Below are 22699 nucleotides of genomic sequence, written 5' to 3' on the forward strand. Positions count from 1 at the left end.
CTTTCTCTGTGAGTTGTGGGACTGGCTGTAGAGCTTGTGCCCAAGGTCTGCTCAGAACACTAACCCAGGCAGACCAGAAGGAACCAGAGTCACTGGGCTGGCGGAGTTCCTATGTGCCTGGTCCCGCTGGACCCAGTTACTCCCAGTGTTGGGACAGATGTTGGTTCCTGCTTACCTCTGGAAGTTTGTTTTTTTAATTTATTTTATTTATATGAGTACACTGATGCTATCTTCAGATGGCATTGGATCCCATTACAGATGGTTGTGAGGTACCATGTGGTTGCTGGGAATTGAACTCAGGATCTCTAGAAGAACAGTCAGTGCTCTTAAACACTGAGCCATCTCTTCAGCCAGTAAATGAAGTTTTTAAATTTCATTTTACTTCTGCTCAATCCTTCTCGGATGTTCTTTTTATGTAGATGAGTTTCTGGCCTGCATAGCTTTTGTCTTTTCTGATGACGATTTCTGCTTAACTGAAAGTGATTATTTTTTTACTTCTCACAAGAAGGACCTTACTGTGTAGTGCACAGGTGGTCCTTACATCCTTTTCCCTGAGGATATCTGCTTTCTCCTTCACGGAGTAGCACGTAACCCAGGCTGGCCTTGAACTCAGACTCTTTGTTTAACCAGAGGATAACCAGAATGCCCCCACCCCTTGGTCTCCCAAGTGCTGGAATTACAATAGTGTGCCCTCATGCCTGGCTTCTCCTCCACTCCTGTGAGGATGCTGAAGATGCTCCACATGGGTTAGAATTCTAGGATGGTTAAGTGTTTCTCTGAACTCTGTTTTTTGCATTGTGCTTTTTTTTTTAGAGCATACAGGATAATGATATTAATTAGGGTATCAACTGTCTATCTTTTTCTTCTTTTCTCTTCTCTTCTCTTTTCTCTCTTCTCTTTTCTCTTCTTTCTTTCGACAGGGTTTCTCTGTGTAGCCCTAGCTGTCCAGGAGCTCAATGTATAGACCAGGCTGGCGTCACACTCACAGAGATCAGCCTGTCTCTACCTCCTGAGTGCTGGCATTAAAGGCGTGCCGCCACCACCTCCTGCATAATACGGCATGACATACATACCTATCATCATGCTTTGCCGATAGTCCCCCCTCCAGCTGCCTCCTCTTTTGACAATCTATAACCTCACTCTGCTCCCTTCTGGCCTACATGGCTTCTGAGGGGATGGTGTGTGTCAGCCTTACCTTCGCTCTCCTCTGAGCGAACTCTCTCCTCTAGGCCCCTCTCAGGTGTGCTAATTTAAAAAAAAAAAATTACTCTTTTTCAGTTTCTTTTTTCATTTGTGTACATTTCAAAGTACATTTAAATCCCCCTCCTGCTTTCAACCTTTTTTTTTTTTTGGTATTTATTTGTGGCCCACCACATTTAATTAGGCTTACCTACATGAGCATGGACTTGGGATCGCCTAGGTTGGCCTTTCTCTTTCTTCAGTCGCTTTTCCATAGTGTGGAGACACCTGCCTCCTTTGTGGCTATTTGATCTGGTCCTGCTTGTGCTCATTGAGCTCCTGGACTTGTGGTTTGTGCCCTGATGTGTGTTCTCCCAGTCATAACTTCAGAGATTCCTGGAGGCGGCTCCCTTGTCTCCTTGTACTCCTAAGCTTCCTAGGATACGGACTCTACACCTTTCGTGGACCTCTCAGAGCTTGGATGCTCTGGTCTGCTTTTGGTTTTGGTGCCCAGCTCCCCCCCAACCCCATCTTCTTCTCCTTGTTCTTAATTGTTAAAATGTCCACAGTTTGGAGGAGGTACTTTTTTCAGCTGGGTCCAGCCTGTGTGGACGTCCCCCCTTTTACATACAAGGTAAGGAGAGAGGAAGGGAGGGAACCTCTGAGTATCTTCTCAATTTTCAGGGAAAGATCCAGCCCGCTCACTAAGCTTTAAAGTCATCTTTGCCCATGGAAGGACGCATTGGCTTTAGCGGACCTCTGTGCATGCTTACACTCCGGCGCCATTAAGAACAAGGCCACCGCCTTCCCCTCCTTCTCCTCACAGACTTTTCAATCCTGCTTCTACCCTTCTACAACTGTGATTTTAAAGTTCTGTCAGTTATACTTAGGGCAGTGCCTGCCTCTGGGGTGCTTTGGTTCAAGCAGCATGCTGTGGTAAAGAACAGGTGACTGGAGATGTCTGGGTAATGACCTAGGGCTCTCTGGCTGGGGTGCATATTGATTTTCGTCATGATTGTTATTTGTTGCTGTGCCACATAAATGGTAAGAGAAACTCTGAAGTGCGCACATTCAGAAGTGCCCTCGATGCCAGAGACCACAGGGCTGGTTTTTCAGGTCTCATCTGGCATCCTGTCCTCAGAAAGTGACAGAGAGATCACTCTTATTATACTCCTGATGGCAGGTCCCATGGTAGCTGGCTGTGGTGGGGAAACTCCTCCCTGCTATAAAATTTAGTATGGAAATGGTGTTCTAGAAGTTTCCTATTTTTCAGCTGCTCTGCCCTCAGACCTAGACTGCTCTTTTTATTGGGGTTCCAGTTATGTTAAAATTGTATTTTAATGACTAGGTTTTGTTTGTTTGTTTGTTTGTTTTTAGTATGATTTTTAAAGAATAGATTTCCCTGAACTTTTTAGAGTGGTACTTACCTTTTTTCTCTCTCTTCAGTTTCTTATGTGTGTTCTCTGCTTTTGATGGGGAGAGAAAATAATGAAGGAAGCCTCAGCACTGCTCACTGTGTACCAGATTTCCTCTGAAAAGACTGCAGCTTCTTCAGGGTTACGAGTTTAAGAGCAGTTTTATTAATGGAGCAATGTGCGCTCTCTCTCTCTCTCTCTCTCTCTCTCTCTCTCTCCTCCCTTCCCTCTCTCTCAGCCTCTCTCTCTCCTTCCCTCCCTCTTCTCTCTCTGTCTCTGTCTCTCTCTCTCCTTCCCTCCCTCTCTCTCTCTCCCTTTCTGTCTCTGTCTCTCTCTCTCTCCTTCCCTCCCTCTCTCTCCCTCTCTCTCTGTCTCTGTCTCTCTCTCTCTTTCTCTCTCTCTCCCTCTCTCTCTCTCTCACACACACACACAAATACAATTGAATATTTATAAAGTGTTGTATAACATTAATTAGCTTGAATTTGAAATATTTTGGTTGCTCTTGGGGCTCTCCCAAGCTTCCAGACTGACAGTCTCTGGGTTATTCCACTTGTGCCGATAGAGAGATTTGGGCGGCATACATACTAGAGGTAGGCGTGTGGGTGCGTATGTGTGTGTATGTGTGTGTGTATGTGTGTGTGTGTGTGTATGGAGGGGGAAGAGCAGGATTGAAATATTGAGAAAAAGAACATTTTCGTACCACTTACTATTGACTAAGTTAAAAAAAAAAAACCTGTGCAAATCTCTCTGTTTAATTATACTATTTTTATGTGTTAGTCTATAAACTTGTCTCAGAATAGAGGGTGAGGAGAAATAAGCTACATGGTAGGGAAGAGATGTGTAGACAATTGTGGGTCAGTGTGGTGAAACACTGTACAAGGAAAGGGGATTACCTTTTTTCCTAATTTGTGCTGTCAGTCATCTGTCCGTCCACTCTCATCATTCAGTCAGCAAAGCAAAAGTCCCCAGTATACTTTGTGAACATGTGACATTTAAAAAGAACATACCAAAGAATCCCTGTCTCGAAAAACCACAAAAAAAAAAAAAAACATACAGTCTCCTCTAGAAAGGACTGTATGTTCCTCTGGGGTCGTATTACCACAGATAAATACCTTTCTTCTCACCAATCTTTGCTGTTTGGTATTTGGGGTAGAATCCAGGGATTTGTGCATACTGGACAAGCTCTCTACCAGTGGGCCCCACCCTCACACCTTTATATAGGTTTGTGTTTACATAACGGGATCCTGGGAAAGTATATACAAGAAATTAGCAATGGGGTGGGGGAGAAATTGGTTTTTGTTTTTCTTTTCTTGTGAATTTATTGTCTATTCAAAAGATTACTTAAAATGAATATGGGGAAGGGCTAACGGTTTGTTAAGTTCGGTCATGAGTCCATACCTGAGTAAGTGGTCTTTATATTAATGTGAATACATTTCTGTGTGCCTGTCGATTTTTAAGACAGATGAAAGAAAAACCAGATGCAGTGGCACACACTGTGGGGCGGAGGCAGGGAAAGTCATTTGAACCAGAAAACTCTGGTAATATAGCCAGACCCATTTTAAGGCAACACAAAATAGATGAGGAAGCTTATCAGTGACACACCAATAGAACCCGAGGGTCCGAATGTCATCCCCAGTTGAGCAGCCGTTGTTGGCAAGGGGACCCTGAAGACCCTCAACCCAAATTCTGCACCGTTTATTCTGACAGACACTGTGATACATTTCCTTCTCTGTGGGGAGCTTGTGGGTGTCATGGTGGGCTTCGTCTTCTGTGATCATGCATATAGTAAATGGTAGACAGGCAGGTAGACCTCTCAGTCAGAGGATTAAGAAATATGGTCACTTTGATTGTGTAGTGTTGGCAGTCTTCCTTGTCTATTTTGTGTTGTCTTAAAATGGGTCTGGCTATGTTGCCTAGCTTGCCCCAAACTCTGGTTCAAATGCCTTCCCCTGCCTCAGCCCCAAGGTGTGTGCCATTCTATCCTGCTGTTTTCTCATGTTTAAAATCGTTTTGTGTCTTATACATGTGAGTTGTGAGTCTGGTTGGCAGCTGGCATGGTTTGGAAAACTAGTGTACTTGGAAGGCCATGAGGCCCAGTCCTAACAGCTCGACAGAGAGCATCAGCAACAGAACCCCTCCAGTGCTTATTTTCTCAGCTAAAGTTGTCACTGTCTTAGTGTTTCATTGCTGTGAAGAGATACTATGACCAAGGACACTCTTATAGAAGAAAGCATTTAATTGGGGCTGGCTTACAGTTTCAGAGGTTTAGTCCGTTGTCTTTGTTTGCCGGGAGCATGGCAGTCTCCATGGTGCTGGAGGAGCTGAGATTTCTACATCCTGATCCACAGGCAGCGAGCAGCAGGAGACTTTGTCTTCTGCAGGCAGCCAGGAGGAGGGTCTCTAACGCACTGGGCGGAGCTTGAGCTCTGCGAGTCCTCAAAGCCCGCCTACACAGTGACAGACTTCCTCCAACCAGGCCACACCTCCTAATAGTGCCCCTTCCTTGAGGGCCAAGAGTACTCAAACCACCATAATCACCTTCTTGGTTTTTCCCGCAAGCGAACAGCCCTCCAGGGTCATCCCGAGTTCCACTCTACCCCTGAGTCTTGGCTTTTAGACCCCATTCAAGTAAACATCTGATGCTTGTGCCCAGAATGCTGTCAAAGCTTCACATGTGGTCTGAAACCCACTCCATCAGCTCTTCTCTCTGTGGCTGTGGCCACACTCTTGTTTTGAACACTGCAAACTTATTCTTACCTCAAGGACATGGCATTTTTTGTTCCTTCTTTACTAAACAACACACAAACACAAACACACTCCACCTATCTGAATGGTCACTGAGATTGAGGATTCTTCTGCCTCCATAACTTTAAAGATCTTTGATTTCCTCAAGCCATACAGTTAGTACTGTGTCAGTCCCAGGCCCTCAACATCTCATATCCTGGCTGGAAAATATCCAGTTTTTTCACTCTGCTCTTGGCAGTACCGTCCTAAAACTCAGGTTGGAGCCTGTCTCTCCCTGCCCGAGGCACTCAAGCCAAGGCCGTCTTTTTCAGTTTTCTGTGTCTCTACTCCTATTCCCGCTACGTTTTGTGCTCTCGCATGTTGGCTATGCCATTCCTTCTGCCTGAATATCCTTCACTTCCATGTCTCATAGCCTTTGATCTTGGTGAACTCTTCAGAGTTATACTGTGCAGTCTTCTATCACTCTGACGGGTGCTGGAGAACGCGAGTCTATAAAAGAATGCGCTTCTGACTGACACGCTGATTATCTTCCTGTAATCCCAGTGCTCCTGCATCTAGGGCAGGAGGCTTGGTACCTCAGGCTGGTCTGGGCCACATAGCAAGGCACCATAATAAGTAAACAAGTAGTTTTATTTCAGATCACAGTAGAGAAAATTCCAGCCCAGGGCTTTCCCGCTTTTGAGGCCTGTGGCAGAGCAGTGACACTGGTCCTGTCTGTAACAGCTGGTCACCTCATGTCCAGGGGGAATGAGGAAGAGTGGTGTCTTAGTTACCTTCGTGTTCCTGATACTCTGACAAAGGCAACTTCAGGGAGAACTTAAGTCTGGCTTATAGTTCCAGAGGGGTATACCCCATCATGGTGAGGAAGGCATGCTATGGAGACCAGCTCTTCTTCTTGGTAGTAATGATATAAAGGAGCTACTTGTTGCTTGGCACTTGACAAGGAGCATATATCTCAGGCCAGAAGTAAGGCTGGGTTATAATCCCATAAGGCCCACCCCTTACAACCAACCCACTTCCTCTGTCTAGACCCCTGTCTCACAGCCTCTCAAAAATGTGAGCCCCAGGAGGACTTTTGATACTCAAACCCTGGCCCATCAGTATTGTGTTGTATATATAACCTATTATAACCAGACAGAAAGCCAAGTTGAAAATTTTTATTTAAATGTACTTAAAACCCAAAGCTCAAAACCAGTTGTATCAGGTTTAAGAACTAGATTAGAAACTAAGTTTCCTTTATCTGGGCCAACAAGGTGAAGGATAAATAAACAAGAGGCCAAGAACAGAACAAGTATGTCCCAGTTCACCTTGTACCTCTCTGATCCTCCTTAGGTCTGTCTCCCTTGAGCCTTTAGACCCGTACTTCTCCAACATCAAGTCAGCTCTTGCCTGGGGGGAGGGGATGGTGTTGGAGAAGCACCTTAGTACTTGACACCCCTGTTTCTAGTCCTTGGACATAAGGTTCCCCAGAAGCCAGGCTGCGGCCTCAAGCCAGTTGCTTGAGGGTGGCTTAGCTTTTTGCAAAGTCATCTACGATTCCTAGTTCATCACAAAGTTCCTTTAGTTACTCTGTAGATTCCAGGCCAGCAGTTCTACTGTTTGGCCTCTGTTGGCCTTCTGGTTTCAGGCCACAGTCAGTGCTATAGCAGCTCCCTGTCTCACCACCATGGCCTGACCCTGTGTGCCTGGACCACAGTTAATTCTGAGACCAATCTCTGTGTAATTACTTTATACATTAAAAAAAAAAAAAGTTATCCGTGTTTGTGTGAATGTGTGCACACCCCATAGGAGGGGGCACATATGGCTCAGTCAAAGGTTGGTTCTCTCTTTCTACCCTCATGTGGGTTTTCAGGGGTCAAACTCAGATTGCAAGTGTATTTGCCAGCCGAGCGATCTGGCTGGCCCTGCCCTGTCTTCATAATTACTCCAATACTTTAGAAATACTTGTTAGAGCTGGAAGAGTGGTGACCATCAGTACTTCCTCCTATCCATTCCCATTTCCTCCATCATCCACCCTCAACTTCTTTCTCCCCTTTTTGCCCTTCCTTTTAGGTAGGTCTGTCTAACAGGCTTGTCCCCCTAGCTGTATTCCATCAACTCACTAACAGCAAGTGTGAGGGCTTGGGATATGTTACATCTATCATCTTTATCTTATCAAGGGAGTTCCTGAATCCCAAAGTGTTTCTAAACTATAGAAATATTTCCCTGAAATCTCATAGTTGTCAGATGAGATGCCTGGTTGGTCATCTCATTCTGACGCCTAAAATACTGCACAGCAGCTGACTCGTGCCTCTGGCTTTCTGTAGTCACTGACTCCTTGTAGAGCTCATTCCTGTTCAGTCTAAAGGACACCCACGTTTTCTCCTTGGCTCCATCTGATCTTTGTGTTTTAAGGGCAGAATGCTTAAAGGTTGAAGTCACCAACTTGCAAAATGAGAAAGTCTTTCAGGGAACACTTTGTTCTCTAGACTGTGGTGTAGAGCATTCGCTGTCAATGCAGGCCAGCCTCTGACTTCCATACCATTCTTCTGAGACAGCGAAACAGCAGCTCTGTCCACCCAGGCCCTGAAAGAGGACTTGAAAAAACTGGGGACACTTCTTACCATGCATCTATGCAAAGTGCCTTGGGAAATAGGAAGGAATTTTCACATTCCTGTTTTTCTACAAAGCTAGAGGTTCAGGAAGACCCTGGCATCCGTGTCCTTATATTCAGAAGGCATAAAATGCCAACATGCAGGAAGCCTAAATGAAGCTGGACTGACTTTGCAGCATTCCCGTATAATGTCGAAGTAGGAAGTAAAACGGAAGGGGCACCGTGCTTGGAGAAGTAAGCACTGCTTTCATGTATGATCTCCTGGGACCCAGGCCACCCTACTCCACGAGAGGACGCAGCTGAGAAGGTGCTGGTGCTGATGCTGTGTCTCCACAGGTGCAGTGAACCTGCTGCTCGCCCTCACTCGTGGCATACCACCAAATTTGGGGAGACCCAGCCTGATGTCAGCATGATGCAGATATCTCAGGGCACAATGGGCCCTCCTTGGCACCAGAGCTACCATTCCAGGTGAGTGGCCACGGCTGGCATCCAAGGGTTTCTCTCCTTCAAAGGTCATGTTCACCCCCAAAATGTCTTTTTCTTCATCCTCTTCAAATGCTAACCATGTGGATGATTCATCCTTATATCACATCCCGAACTAGATTGGTTTGAGGGGAGGCTGAAAATAGTTTGACCATGCATGGCTGGTCGTTTGAGAGATTTATGGAACCCATTCACAGTTGGCTGTTTCTCAATACCTATTATAATCCCATATTTGAAAAACTGAAGACTGCCTTTCTGGGTGCTTCAATGTCCTGTCTGCACTAGTCAAAAAATTATACATATTTACAGCTGAATTGATGATATGTCTATATTTAAATGTTCCACTCGATTTTTTTTTCTCCTTCCATCAAAGTGATTTGTCTAGCATGGCTCTGCAGCAGAGACAACTAGGATGGAGGATTTCTCAGTGACACAAGCTTTCACTGATCTCATGGGGTCCCTTTGTTTCCCTCTGCTGTGTGCAACATACTTTAAAGAACACACAAGTTTACCCCATTTTGCAGAACAGGAAGTTGAAAGGTGCAAAAATCAGTCTAAGTATGAACAGCTGATCAGTATGTGAGTCAGGACAGATGTGAGCCTGGTGCCATGATATGTGCACATAGCTGTTAGGTTACACTTCCGCTTCCTAGTCACCCTGGTGCTAGTTAAGGTTGTTCAAGAATGAACAGAGCCACCCTGTGTGTGGCAAATGAAGGGATCTATTCTAGAAATCAGGCCTCACGAATCTGAGGAACTGGGGAAAGGGGATCCAAACTTAGATCCTCAGACATACTGAAGAAAAAGCTGAGTCAGGATTCCCCACACCCGCAGTGTGTGCAAGGTAGCGTCGTCCATTTGACTGTAAGGACTCAGGCTCCACACAGTATTATCACTTGAGTCAGGCTACTTCCTAACAGGCCCCTGGTACTATCTCTCCACTATCTTACAAAGGTACCACTCAGTGGTTCTAAAGTATTAGAAGATACTAAGAAGTTACATAGTGTCTCCAAAAAGAGGCTGAAGTAACACTATCAACACTAATGTACTGACTCACCTGACATACCTGAGACCCCTGTGTCTCAGACAGTCTCTGTGATGGGCACACTCCCTGAAGAAAATAGAAAATTATAATACTGTTTCTCAAAGAGCCATCCATAAAGTGAAAGTCTGTTATGTATTCTTTGGCAGAAGTTTCTAGAGTCATATAAGTTTAGAAAGCTGCTTAGTGTTTCCCCCCTTAGAGACAACAGATGAATAATAGTTTATGGAAGACTGCGAAGCCTGGTGGTAAACAACCTTGTTTAATTTTAGACTAGTTTTTCGAAAACAGATCTGACCATCTTAGGACTTAAGGTTCTGCGAGTGTACATCAGGACGTTTTTATATACTTTGTGTGTGTGCACACTTTTCACAACGTTTAAACATTTAAAAATTACTTTTAAATTTTTTGAGAAATATTTTATTTTGTGAGTATATGAGTGTTTTGCCTGTATGCATATATGTGTACCACATGCATACCTGGTACTCCAGGTCCAGGGGTTGCCAGATCCTCTGGAACTGGACTTCCAGTGGTTATGAGCCACCTGGGGGGTGTTAGGAACTGAACCTAAGTCCTCTGCAGGAGCAATGAGTTAAGAAATACTGAGCCATCTTTCCAGCCCTAAAAATTATTTTTAAGTACACAAAGTAGAGTATCATAGAACACTTGTATCTGCCCCAGAATCAGCAAATATTTTGTTATGTGTGCTTTCATTCTTTAAACATTGTAGATAGAACTGAAGGTGCTTTCTTATCGATGAAGCTGTACAAGTGGGAGTAAGTTCTGTGAGGAAAATAAAAGCAGTATTATGGGATGTAAGGAGAGCCAAGGTGCTGTTTAGTTTTGGAAGTCTTCTGAAGTGGAGACTTAAGTAAGGGAAGGAGTGAGCCAGGCAAAGGTACGCCATGTGGAAGAGCAGCAAAGACTGAGGCACTGGCTGAGATGGATAGAAGCATCTCATGTGTTTGAGTCATTGCCTGGAGGATCTTGGGTTGGAATGCAGTGAGCAAGCACAGCAGCAGACTGTGAGGTTGGAGAAGTAGCCAGACCATGGTGAGGACTTTGACTCTCTAAAGAGTCACTCATTGACAGTAAGGCTGCCTGTGTTAGCTCAGAAACTGCGACGGGCTTGAAGACTTTGTTCCTCGTTGTTACTCATCCCACCTCCAGTAATGTGTCTTAGAATCAGAAGCATCTAACCTAAGAGAGATGAGTATTTCCATCTCCTAATAGAGATAACAGTGGAAAGACTTATTCCCAGAAGCCAACTTTGGGCCCCATATTCCTCAGGCAGCCTGAGGTCTGCTACAGGAAGGAGGCCCCTAGTCAGCCATTTGCTCCAGTCTGGTGAGAGTTAGCTGTGACTTCCCACTTTGAGACACCATCCACACATTGAGAAGGAGCAGCGGGGATGTTCTCCGTGCTCCGTCATATTTCAGTTGGCTGTTGTTTTGTGTGTATGTTCCTGAGATAGGTAGGTCTGAATTACCCTTTCAGTGAATGACTGCAAGGCTGCTCAGCAGTCAAGAGAAGGGCTAAGTTAGTGTGTATTCCACGCATAGCACTGGTGAGCCAAACAGCTCTCAGGTGGGCAGCTGCCTCCAGTTCCCCTCTGCACCTTCTGCTGCAGGTAGTTTAAGGAACTACAGATGGCCAGATGGTATTGACTTTAATGAGCTCCTTAAATTGGGAAAGTGAGAGACAGGCAGGGCTCAGTATAATCTAGCCATAGCATCCACCATGCCATTGAGGGCAAGTCAATTTTCCCTGAGCTGGCAGGCTCACGAACCGTTTGTCTTCTCCTCTCTTAAGATTTTCCTGTTCTTCACAGAGCAGGATGCTTTATTCAGTAAGCTGGCTGTCTCTGAGGAGAAAAATTAGATTCTGTTGAGCTAAAATGCTGAGCATGGGGCCTCCTTGCTAACAAACGGATGTTACGTTGCTTCATCACCAGTTTAAGCTCAGAACATTGTTCTTTGAGGCTCTTCATATATTCTAATGGAGACATTCTAGCATAAAACATTATATACTTGGCCACTATGACATTACATTTACTTATATGATATCTAGAAATATGTTGCATGATTTTAAATGCACTTGAATGTCTACTCCCCTAAAAATGAAAGACCTAGGTAAGAACTCCAGATTTGCCTTTCTTTGGAGAACAGTGAGTCGCAATGTTTAACATGAGTAGATTGTTGATTGATTTTTATTTATTTCAGTACGGCTTCTCCATTGATATATTCTTTTTTTCTTTTTGGTGCCTTGCATATGGCAAGGGCTCTACCACTGAGCTATACTACTAGCCCAAATGTTTTATAGTTTTATTTGATATGTATAGTTGTTTTGTCTGCTTGTATGTCTTTGTACCTCATATATGCACAGTGGCTGCCAAGGCTAGAAGAGAGCCAGATCTCTTTGGGATTTGAGATACAGACAATTGTGAGTAACATGTGAGTGCTGAGAATTGAACCTCAGTCCCTGGGGAGAACAGCTGGCACAGTTAACTACTGAGCCATCTCTCCAGCCCCTTATAGTAAAGTATTAGAGCAGTTTTAAGCTCATATCAAAACTGAAGCTACAAAGATGTTCCAAACTCCTCAGTCCCCACACATGCAAGTTAGACTCTTCTATTATTAACAAAAATGGGTTTGTTTGTTTGTTTGTTTGTTTTTTAAGGCCCATTTCTGGGGTATGAAGGCCAATATTGAGACTCTTTCCCTCTCCCCAACCCAGAGGAGCTTACAAATGCCAAGGTCTCACTCTCCTGAAGGATGGCTTTGGTGATGGAATTCAGCCTTAAGGACTTCCTGTGGCCAAGACTTCTTTTCTGGCTTCTCTCTCCCTAGCCCACTCTCTCTCACCAGCCTCCTCTGGCTCTAACTTCTTCTCCCTGTGGATTTCTCCATTCAGCTGTGTGTTTAGCTTCTCCCCACAAACAAATTGTCCCTACTATCCTCGAGACTCCAGGACGGTTGCCAAAGTCTAGCTTTTGACTCCTTAAAAAGGAAAGATATTAACTAAAATCCTACGCATGTGCTCCCCAAGTCCCCCAGCCTTTCACGTGCCAGTTTGCTTACTGAGCTTTACTCGCTTTCCCCCACGAGTATCTACAACAGACAGAAAACTCCTCTGTCGCTCTCCCTTCCCTTCTTCAATTCCCCTCCTCACCGCTTTCATTTCTTGGCATGTGCAACATGTCAGTTACGGCACATCGCCATTCTGCCTGTGCCCAAGGCCACCACCCTCTTCTTCTGGTTAGCCTGGGTGATTAATTAGAGGCACATAAGGCTACAGCATTGGGCAATTAGTCCTAGTGGTGACACGGGGAAGTGGAACAAGCCCAGAAGAAGGCCCTTTTTACCCACCCTTCCAAAAACGGAACCTCTTGCATAAGCGGAGTCCTGTGTCTGTGAGCCCACTAAATAACCCCTCAGCGGACTGACTGCTTTGTCTCCTGTTCTCCCAGCTCTTCGACGAGTGACCTCTCCAACTACGACCATGCTTATCTGAGGCGGAGCCCTGACCGGTGCAGCTCTCAGGGGAGCATGGAAAGCCTGGAGCCCAGTGGCGGATATCCACCTTGCCATCTTCTTTCTCCTGCCAAGTCCACGAGCAGCATCGACCAGCTAGGCCACCTTCATAACAAAAGAGACTCGGCGTATAGCTCCTTCTCCACCAGTTCTAGCATCTTCGAGTACCCACCCCCTGGTGGCTCTGCCCGAGAACGTTCAGGTTCCATGGACATGCTCTCTGCCCGGGGCGGCCTCCTAGAAGGGATGAGGCAGGCAGACATTCGCTACATCAAGACAGTCTACGACACCCGGAGGGGTGTATCTTCAGAGTATGAGGTGAACCCCTCAGCCTTGCTTCTTCAAGGTAGGGACGCCCACAACTCAGCCGATAGTCAGGGCTGTGCTAAATGGCATAGCATTCCTCGGGGCAAGGGGACGCCTTCCCTGTCTTGGAGCCAGCAGTGTTCTGGTTCCCTAGAGACTGCTACTGACAACCCGGCCCATAAGGCAGGCGCCCCCATGCCCCCCACCCGCAGTGATAGCTATGCAGCCTTCCGGCATCGTGAGCGGCCCAGCTCTTGGTCTAGCCTTGATCAGAAAAGGTTCTGCCGGCCTCAGACAAACTCTTCAGGCTCCCAGAAAACCCCATTCGTAGAGGAACAGCTGCATACAGTCCCAGAGAGGAGTCCAGAGACTAGCCCCCCAGTGAAACCTAAGCATAATTACACCCAGAAGACGAAGCCTGGCCAACCTCTGCTGCCCACTGGCATCTATCCGGTACCTTGTCCAGAGCCTCACTTTGCCCAGGTTCCCCAGCCCTCTGTGAGTAGTAATGGTACTGTCTACCCTGCACTAGTCAAAGAGAGTGGGTACACAGCTGCTCAGGGAACTTGTAACAAGATGGCTACCTTAGATGAGAACGGGAATCAAAATGAAGCTAGCAGGCCTGGGTTTGCCTTCTGTCAGCCCCCAGAACACAACTCGGTGACTCCAGTGGAGAAAAAGCTAGAACCCACGTCTAAATACATCTACAAAGTCCATTTTTCTTCAGTGCTTGAAAATGAAGACTCCTCCCAAAAGAGACACGTCACACCTCCCCACAGCAATAGCCCATACCCCAGCGAGAGAAAGAACATTCCCGGTGGCAGCAGCAGACCGTGTTCTAGTCAGCACAGTCTCTCGTCCCCTCAGGCCCAGGCTCTGCACCTGGGTGATGACAGGAGGCCGTCCAGGCTCTCTCAGCCCTGGGAGGGTGACTTTCAGGAAGATCACAATGCCAACCTCAGGCAGAAAGTGGAGAGGGAAGGCCAAGGCCAGGGCCTGTCAGGCGACTCTGGCAGGACCAAATCGGCCTTCTCATCTCTCCAAAATATTCCAGAGAGTCTAAGAAGACAAAGCTGTGTGGAGCCAGGAGACGCCCCGGAGGTTTACCCCGGTGGCAGGTCCACCTGTGCCCCCACCACCACCAAGATGGAGGACCCGGGAAGGAAAGCAGGGCCCGACAACAGGGGCTACCTGGACAGGTCTGTTTCCTATCCGAGGCCCGAGGGCAAAGTGAAGGCTGCAGAATCTCTCCCCAGCGCAGACTCCAGGTATGAAGAGCCCCCGGCCCCACCGCTGCAGCAGACGTCCGGTCTGAGCCAGAGGAGGCCCAGCGCCTGCAGCACCTCTGCCCCGCAGTACAAGAAGCCCCACTGCTCCGTGCTGGAGAAGGTCTCTAAGATTGAGGAGCGGGAGCATGGCCTCCGCAGACCCACGAGTGTGGGCAGCTCCGCCTACGGCCTCAGCTGCAGGCCCAGCAGGACCGTCCCGACTCCCAGTACTTCAGGCAGCGACCTCGACGATCCAAAAGCCAGCGGCATCCATTTCTCCGAGCCCACGGAGCACCTGCGCGATGGGGAGCAGAGCCTCCCAGACGGGGAGTCTAAGCGGGAAGAAGCTTCTTGGCAGCAGTGCGGCCAGCTGCTGAGCAGAGCCACCGTGGATGGCCGTGGACCTCCGTCCGCCCGAGGCAGCGAGCCTCCGAGGCCGGAGGCCCGCCTGCTCCGCAGCCAGAGTACCTTTCAGCTCTTCAGCGAGGTGGGGAGGGAAGCCTCGTGGTCGGAGAACAGGCCCGGCACCCCCGAGTCGCCGCCGCTGGACGCGCCTTTCAGCCGCGCCTACAGGAACAGCATCAAGGATGCCCAGTCCCGCGTCCTGGGAGCCACCTCGTTTCGTCGCCGAGACCTGGAACCCGGCACCCCGGCGACGTCGAGGCCCTGGCGTCCGCGGCCCGCCTCTGCCCACGTGGGAATGCGGAGCCCAGAGGCCGCAGCGCCCTCGTCGTCGTTGTCCTCCCCGCACACCCCTCGGGAGCGACACAGCGTAACCCCGGCCGCAGGGACTCCAGCCGCACCCCAGACTGCCCGCAGAGGGCCGCGCCGACGCCTCACGGCCGAGCAGAAGAAGCGCTCCTACTCGGAGCCCGAGAAGATGAACGAGGTGGGGGTCTCGGAGGAGGCCGAGCCCACGCCCGCTCCCCGCGGCCCACCGAGGCCCGCGCAGCCGCGCTTCTCAGAGGGCACCGTGGCTGACCGGCGCCGCGTCTTCGAGCGTGACGGCAAGGCCTGCTCCACGCTCAGCCTGTCGGGCCCCGAGCTGAAACAGTTCCAACAGAGTGCCCTGGCCGACTACATCCAGCGCAAGACCGGCAAGCGGCCTGCTGGGGCCTCGTGCGCGCCGGAGCTCGGGCTGCGCGAGCGCGCACAGAGCGCCTACCTCCAGGCTGGTCCCGCGGCGCCCGAAGGCCCGGGCCTGGCCTCCGCCTGCAGCCTGAACTCGCTGCGGGAGCCCGAGGCGCTGCTGCCCTGCAAGGAGCAACCCCACCAGTCGGCCGCGGATGGCCCGCAGGCACCCCGAGATCGCAGCGGCTCCTTCGGGGGTGGACGCCTAGTCGGGGATCGAAGGCGCTGGGACGCTCAGTCCCCCAGGCAGCTGCTCAGCGGAGCAAACTGCGCGCCAAGGGGCGTCCAGAGGATGGACAGGGCCCCCGGTGAACCGCCTTCCTGGGGCATGGTGGCTGGAAAGGCAGGCAAGTCCAAGTCAGCCGAGGATCTGCTGGACCGCTCCGACACCCTGACGGTCCCTGTGCATGTGAGGTCCAGGTCGTCTCCCACCTCGGACAAGAAGGGTCAGGTAGGTGCAGCCAAGCCAGCTGGCCTAGGACTGGCCCCCTCCGACTCTGACAGCTTTAGTGGGGGCTCCCCCAACCTCTCTCCTTTGTTCAGTTCTTTTTTTTCTTTTAAATCTGGAAAACTAATATTGTTTTTTGTTTGTTTGTTCGTTTCTGCGATTTTCCCCCTCAGCCTTACCTCGTTTCCATACAAAGATATATAAATGTCTATTTGGTTGTTTTGGCTTTTTAGGCATATAGTTGTTTTATGGTTGGTTGCGGTTCTGGCAGTTAAACGTGGAGTTCTGTGCGTGACAAGCAAGTACTGTAACCAGGGAGTTATACCCACCCCACCTCTTTTTCTTTTTCTTTTGAGATAGGGTCTCACTAAGCTGTCTAGGCTAGCCTTAAACTTTTCAGCCCTTTGTTCTCAGAATTACAACTAGTTGAAATAAACCTTTGCCACCAGGTCTGGCTTTTGATACTTTATGTAGAGGGGTGTGTGTGTGTGTGTGTGTGTATGAAATTTTAGTAAATATCCCATCTCCCTGTGTGTTGAAGCATGTGTATACACATACCCAGTCACACACATCCTTCTGAGAGAATATGCTGCCTTCTCCCAGGCAGTTTCTTCTCAGAACCGTCTAGGCGCATTCTCTCCACAGCGTAACTCCCACCAGAGGTGATTCAAAGCCGCAGTACTGTTCTCTTCCCTATAGATCACTTAAAATCTGTAGGTACAAGATTTTTCAACTACTTTGTACAACAGTAGTTTACTACATAGAACTCCAAGGCATTTCTTCTCCTCTCCCAATATTGTAAAGGTAATATAAAAAGGGAAGAGGTTTACAGGCGTTTAATCCTAACACTTAGGAAGCACGTGCATCTCTGTGAGTTCAAGGCCAGCATGGTCCTCATAGTGAGTTCCAGCATAGCCAGGGCTATGTAGAGAGACCCTGTCTCAAAAGAGAAAGGAAAAAAAAAGATAGAAAAGCATAGGCAAAAACCAAAATCTCCTGTTAAATGTCATTATTCTCTCTCGGGAAATCGGTTGGATGACTAAATGCTTTGCTTTCTCCTAAATATTTTATAAACTGGGCACTTGGGAAGTAGACTTCAAGTAGACTTTTTGTTTTGGAAAAGCAGTGAGGTTTTTTTCAAATCCCAGTTAAGTTCATTGTATTATTTGAGAAACGGTTTTTAGAAAAGTAACTGAACACAGAGCAGTATTTAGATACTCTTTTATTAAGGGGACACCACACTCAATTGATATTTAATCTGGGGTTCTGAGGCCAAGAAGGGAAAAGTCTGGAAATGCTCAGCTTGACAACAACACTTGGAGACATTCTTGAGCTGCCTCCTGTGCCACCAATACTTGGAGACATTCTTGAGCTGCTGCCTGTGCCCAGCAGCTAGTCCCTGCCTGACTAGAGAGATGCCTGTGGGCTCACTTCATGCATGCTCTTCATCTTTTACCTTATTTGTGGTTAAAACAAAGCTTGGAGCCTCAGGGACCTCAGCGTATAATAGCTTGGCAATAGAACACCAACAGGGAGGAGTGGGGAGTGGGGACACCACAAAATTATTCCTATTGTATAAATATTTGTGTTATAAACTCAAAGTTAATTATTATTATTAGAACTATAAATTTACATTTTTATGTTTTGGAATTGTAAGTCTAGAAAATTCTCTCCTCTTATCTATGGTTTTTGTTAATAATTTTCCCCCAGCTTCAGTGAACTCAAACAGGATAAGTAAAGTAACCTTGTACAGATAGAGTTAAACCCAAAATTTTGCAGAGTTTATTTCTGGCACTGTGGGGAGTGCACTACTCTATGAGCCTCCTTCTTACAATGCTGTCCGTCGGGTACTTTCCCCGAAACACGTCATCCTGAGAATCCTGGTTGGTGATGTGGAGGACTGAAGTAGTGACTGTATGAGGCCACAGTGTCAAACTACGAATGCCTGAGAGCTACTCTAAAGCTTGCTGAGGTGGGGCTTCTCCCTGGGGGGGTTCTCCCTGGGGGGGGGGCTTCTCCCTGGCTAAACCGGCAGCACCCGTTCCCCTCCCCCTTTGTATCTCCTTTTCATTTAAAGAGTAGAGTTGCCGAACAAAGGAATGTTAGGTAAGGATGGAGCCCTAGGGCTTACTACTGTTCCACTGACCTTCAGCAAGACCTTGACAAACATAAGCATCTTAAAGAAATGGGTCCCGCAAAGCTGCAAAAAGCACCCAGATGTTTCTGCTGAGATAGCGTCTTATATGTCTCCATTACACAGGTTAAATATCTAGGGTCTGGAGAGGCCTGGGCGGTCGTAAGAGCATGAGTTGCTCTTGCAGAGGAAGGCGCTTCAGGTTCCAGCACCCACACGGCAGCTCAAAACCATTTGTAACCCCAGTTACAGGGCATCCAACACCTTCTGGCCTCTGCAGACACCACACATTCACATGGTGCACAGACATACATGCAGAAAAAGCATTCACACATACAATAAAAATAAGATAAATCTTCAGAATATAGAACTTTAAAAAAAAAAAAACAAACCTCTAGATAGCTTAATTCTGAGGTTCGCCGGGACTGTATACTCAGGACCCCTCACATTTGCTGGGAGGTGGTATGAAACTTGATAAGTTGCAGAGGAGCAGTGCCTCACACGAAAGTGTTGGATGTAGGCTTGATTCTGTGGGTACAGCCTGTAAGCTGTTGGTAGCACCCGGGAGTAATCAGTCATCCAAGCCTCAGGGTAATTGACAGACCTGGCTTTCTGTGGATTGTGAAATTACAAATTACTTACTAATCAGGCTTTTACTGGGTGCCAGTCACTAATTTAGTCTTCGTCTATGCAGTGAAGTTGATACTATAACTGTTATATTACAGAGGGGCGACTGGTACCTAGAAAGGGTTACCTAGAAAGGGTACAAAGCCTGCCCAAAGTAGTTGAAGATAATGTCTGAGACTTTCTGCCTTCCTTAAGTCGTTAAGCCATGCTGTTTCCTTGAAAGGCAGAGGCTGGTGTGGGGAGAAGGTGGCAAGACCTAACATCTCGTGTCTGAGAATATCAGGTGGTAAATGGACTTCATTTTAGTTCTTATCACTTATTACTTATATTTAAATAGCTAGTTTTTCTGTATGGATCCTTAATTCATTTCAGTAGGTACTTCAAGCTAATGCCCTATTGTAGACAACTACTGCAGTCATCGTATTTTGTTGGTCATAGAGCTATTAAACTTGGAACCCCCTCAAAGAGAGTCCAGACTGGGTATTTATATACATCAGGTTATGGTGTGAGGTATGCTGAGAACTAGTGTTTAGGTCAGATCGTTTATTCTTGTGGAGTTGAACTTACAGAGATCCGCTTACCTTTTTAAGTCAGTTTTGAAATAACTATCAAGAATTAATTAGATTCTGTCTTAGTTAGGGTTTTACTGCTGTGAATAGACATCGTGACCAAGGCAACTCTTATAAGGACAACATTTAATTGGGGCTGGCTTACAGGTTCAGAGGTTCAGTCCGTTATCATCAAGGTGGGAACATAGCAGCGTCCAGGCAGGCATGGTGCAGAAGAAGCTGAGAGTTCTACATCTTCATCAGAAGGCTGCTAGCAGAACACTGACTTCTAAGCAGCTAGGATGAGGGTCTTAAAGCCCACACCCACAGTGACACACCTACTCCAACCAGGCCACACCTCCAAATAGTGTCACTCCCTGGGCCAAGCATATTCAGGCTACCACAGATGTTTACCAAGTTAGTTCATGTCTATGCCTGGTATTTCTCCTACAACTGCTGTTCTTTTCTGTGTTGCCTTGATAGTCTCTTGATAGACTCTGACAGTGAAGACACAAAAAGAATATTCCCCTTGGGTTTCTACTAGGTTGAGAAGACGTTTTCCTTCTGTCCAGTGATATCTGAGGATATGAAGCTCAGTGGTAAAGGACTTGCCTGACATGTACAAAGCCCATTACTTTGGGGGTGAGGGTGGGTGTGGAAACGAGGAGGGGTATCTTGATTAACAGGAAACTTGATAAATTCTCTCAATAGCTGATTACTGGGTTTAACTCGCACACCCTTTTGAATGCATGCCCACATAAGTATCATTTCTAGGGCCAAATCACACGAATGCAGAAGGTTAGCTTCATTCACCTACTGAAATGGAAAGGATGTAGTTGAACTCTACTGTGCCAGGAGCTCAGATGGCTCCTAGGCTGTTCCAGTTAACTATCGGCAAAAACTGGCCCATTGGTGTCTCCGGGAAGGGTGGTGGGACAAGACTTAGAGGACTGTGGGTTATAGAAACAGCTTCCGTTCTACAGTGAGAATCAGACTCTGTAGAATTCATCTTCAAGTGTTCAAACCAGGGCATCGGTCAGCTGTATTTAACCCATTGAAATTCCACAGAAATATCTTGGGCTTTGAAGGGATCCTGGCTTGAATCCTAGTTCCTCTGTTTATTTAACTCGGTGTTAAGAAACTACAATGTTTCTGGGCTGCAAACATACTTGATCATGCTTGACATACTCACGGACTTAAGTATTGCAGTGACTGTGAACTCCAAAATGATACTTAACTGGACTCCCACTACTTGACACACACTTGTGAGGGAACGAACCTGCAGAAGCTGAGGGGTTCTGACGTTGACTCAACTTCTGTCCGTGGGTCTGTCTCCTCACCAGTGGGGTGGCTTTAGCTGGACTTCCTGGGGCTTCGTAAGAGTGCTGCCATGGTGCCTGGCCATAGTAGGTCTCCAGTACAAATCTGTCCGTCCTCCTTCCTACCTGCACAGTACTGGTAAATGTAAACACCTATTTAATGTTGCCCTTTTCCTGTACTTCAAGGATGTGCTCCTGAGGGAAGACAATGGCTTTGGTTTTGTGAAGGATCCATGTTTGGCTGGCCCTGGATCTAGGTATGTACTCGTATGTGGTAATAGATATACATCCCAAAGAACTGAAAGGGGAGTCTGAGAAAGGCTTGTATGCAGAAGCTCATGGCAGTGCCGTTCACTATTGACAGGAGTCAGAAGTAGTCACGGACTTGGGTCTCCATCAGGGAGTGACTAGATATACAGACCATGTGAACACACTGGAGTACTGTCCAGCTTTAGAAAGAGAAGAAGTCCTACCAAATATGAACCTTGCAGTTATTAGCTAAATAAAATAAGATGAAAAGGGTCACTCTGTCTGCATCCACTCACATGAGGCGTTTGACCAAAATCTCTGAAACAGAAAGGAGAGAGGTAATTGCCTGGGGTGGTGAGGGGAGAAATGGAGTTTTTGAGTGGATATATAGGCTTCACTTTTGCAATATGTAAAAGGTTCTAGAGGTTTGATCTACAGCAAGGAGAATTTTCCCCTCCAGTGCTGGTGAACAGAGCCAGAGCCTTTCTGTACACTAGGTGAGGGCGCTCTGACCGAGCTACACCCACCTCACACACATGTATAACACTATGGAGCTATGCACTTAGACGGCTGTGCAGTGGTGCTTGCCTGCAGCATGCCCAGCACTTGGGAGGCGAAGACAAAGGGCTCCCGAGTTAGAGGGCAGTCTGGGTTGGGGAACCACACCCTGTGTCTACTCTCTCCTGACCCTATCACCACCTCTACCAGATGCTAGAGATAAAAGTTTACATAACAACTTTTATCATAATTTTAAAGGTAAGAAGGTTGTTCCCAGACATGGCTGATGAGGGCACTGTGCAGCTCATATTTCAGAGAACACACTAGGCAGCTCAGAGTTGTTCGTAACTCCAGCTCCAGGGGATGCTCTATCAGCCCCTGGCCTTCTCAGGCACTGCACTACACACACTCCCACTCACACGCGCGCGCACACACACACACACACTCCCACTCAGACACACACACACACACACACACATTCCCACTCAGACACACATACACACACATACACATACACACTCCCACTCACACGCACACACACACACTCCCACTCAGACACACATACACACACACACACACTCCCACTCAGACACACATACACACACACACACACACTCCCACTCAGACACACATACACACACACACACCATGTAAAATGTGTTAGATTAAAAAGTTAAAAGTTAAAATGAAGTAAATCTTTTTTAGAAAAGTACATTCTTGACTATTAGGATTCCTGGCTACTGGGATCAGTACTCCATGATAAAGGACCTGAGTAAGATTGTTTTTGAAAAACAGAAAACAGTCACTATGAAGCTCAACCAAATGAAGCATTTAGCTTCAATCCTGCTCTCAAAGGGATTTAATGTTAGTAAGATGAACTGAGATCAAACAGAAACTAAAAGCATCTAAATGTATAAGACTGGTTCCTTACCGGGTATTGTCTTATGCTGTGTTTAGCAATAACCCTTTACAAGCCTCTAGACATAGGTGATTACAGGCACCTGAGCTAGTCCTAAAAAGTCAGACTCTAGCTGGCCCCTAGAGGATGCTAAGTATTGTTCATTTGCTAATGGGTTGGTTTTGTTTGTTTTGGGGAAGATTCTCACCCTATGGTCTAGGGATTTGCTATAGAGACCCATTTTGCCTAGAACTTTTAATCCTACCTCAGCTTCACAGCCCTG

At 47.2% G+C, this 22699-nt stretch overlaps 1 protein-coding gene across 5 annotated transcripts in view; it reads left to right on the top strand.

Moving 5' to 3' along the window:
• Positions 1-22699, top strand: part of Shroom3 (shroom family member 3) — a 312505-nt gene that overhangs the window by 272623 nt on the left and 17183 nt on the right. For all 5 annotated transcript variants that reach the window (XM_031391054.1, XM_031391058.1, XM_031391059.1 and 2 more), the window contains 3 exons: positions 8269-8400; positions 12927-16146; positions 20958-21028. In XM_031391054.1, coding sequence (XP_031246914.1) covers positions 8269-8400; positions 12927-16146; positions 20958-21028 — 3423 coding nt within the window. The remainder of the gene's footprint in view (positions 1-8268; positions 8401-12926; positions 16147-20957; positions 21029-22699) is intronic.

Source organism: Mastomys coucha, unplaced genomic scaffold, assembly GCF_008632895.1.
Source record: "Mastomys coucha isolate ucsf_1 unplaced genomic scaffold, UCSF_Mcou_1 pScaffold22, whole genome shotgun sequence".
NCBI lineage: Eukaryota > Metazoa > Chordata > Mammalia > Rodentia > Muridae > Mastomys > Mastomys coucha.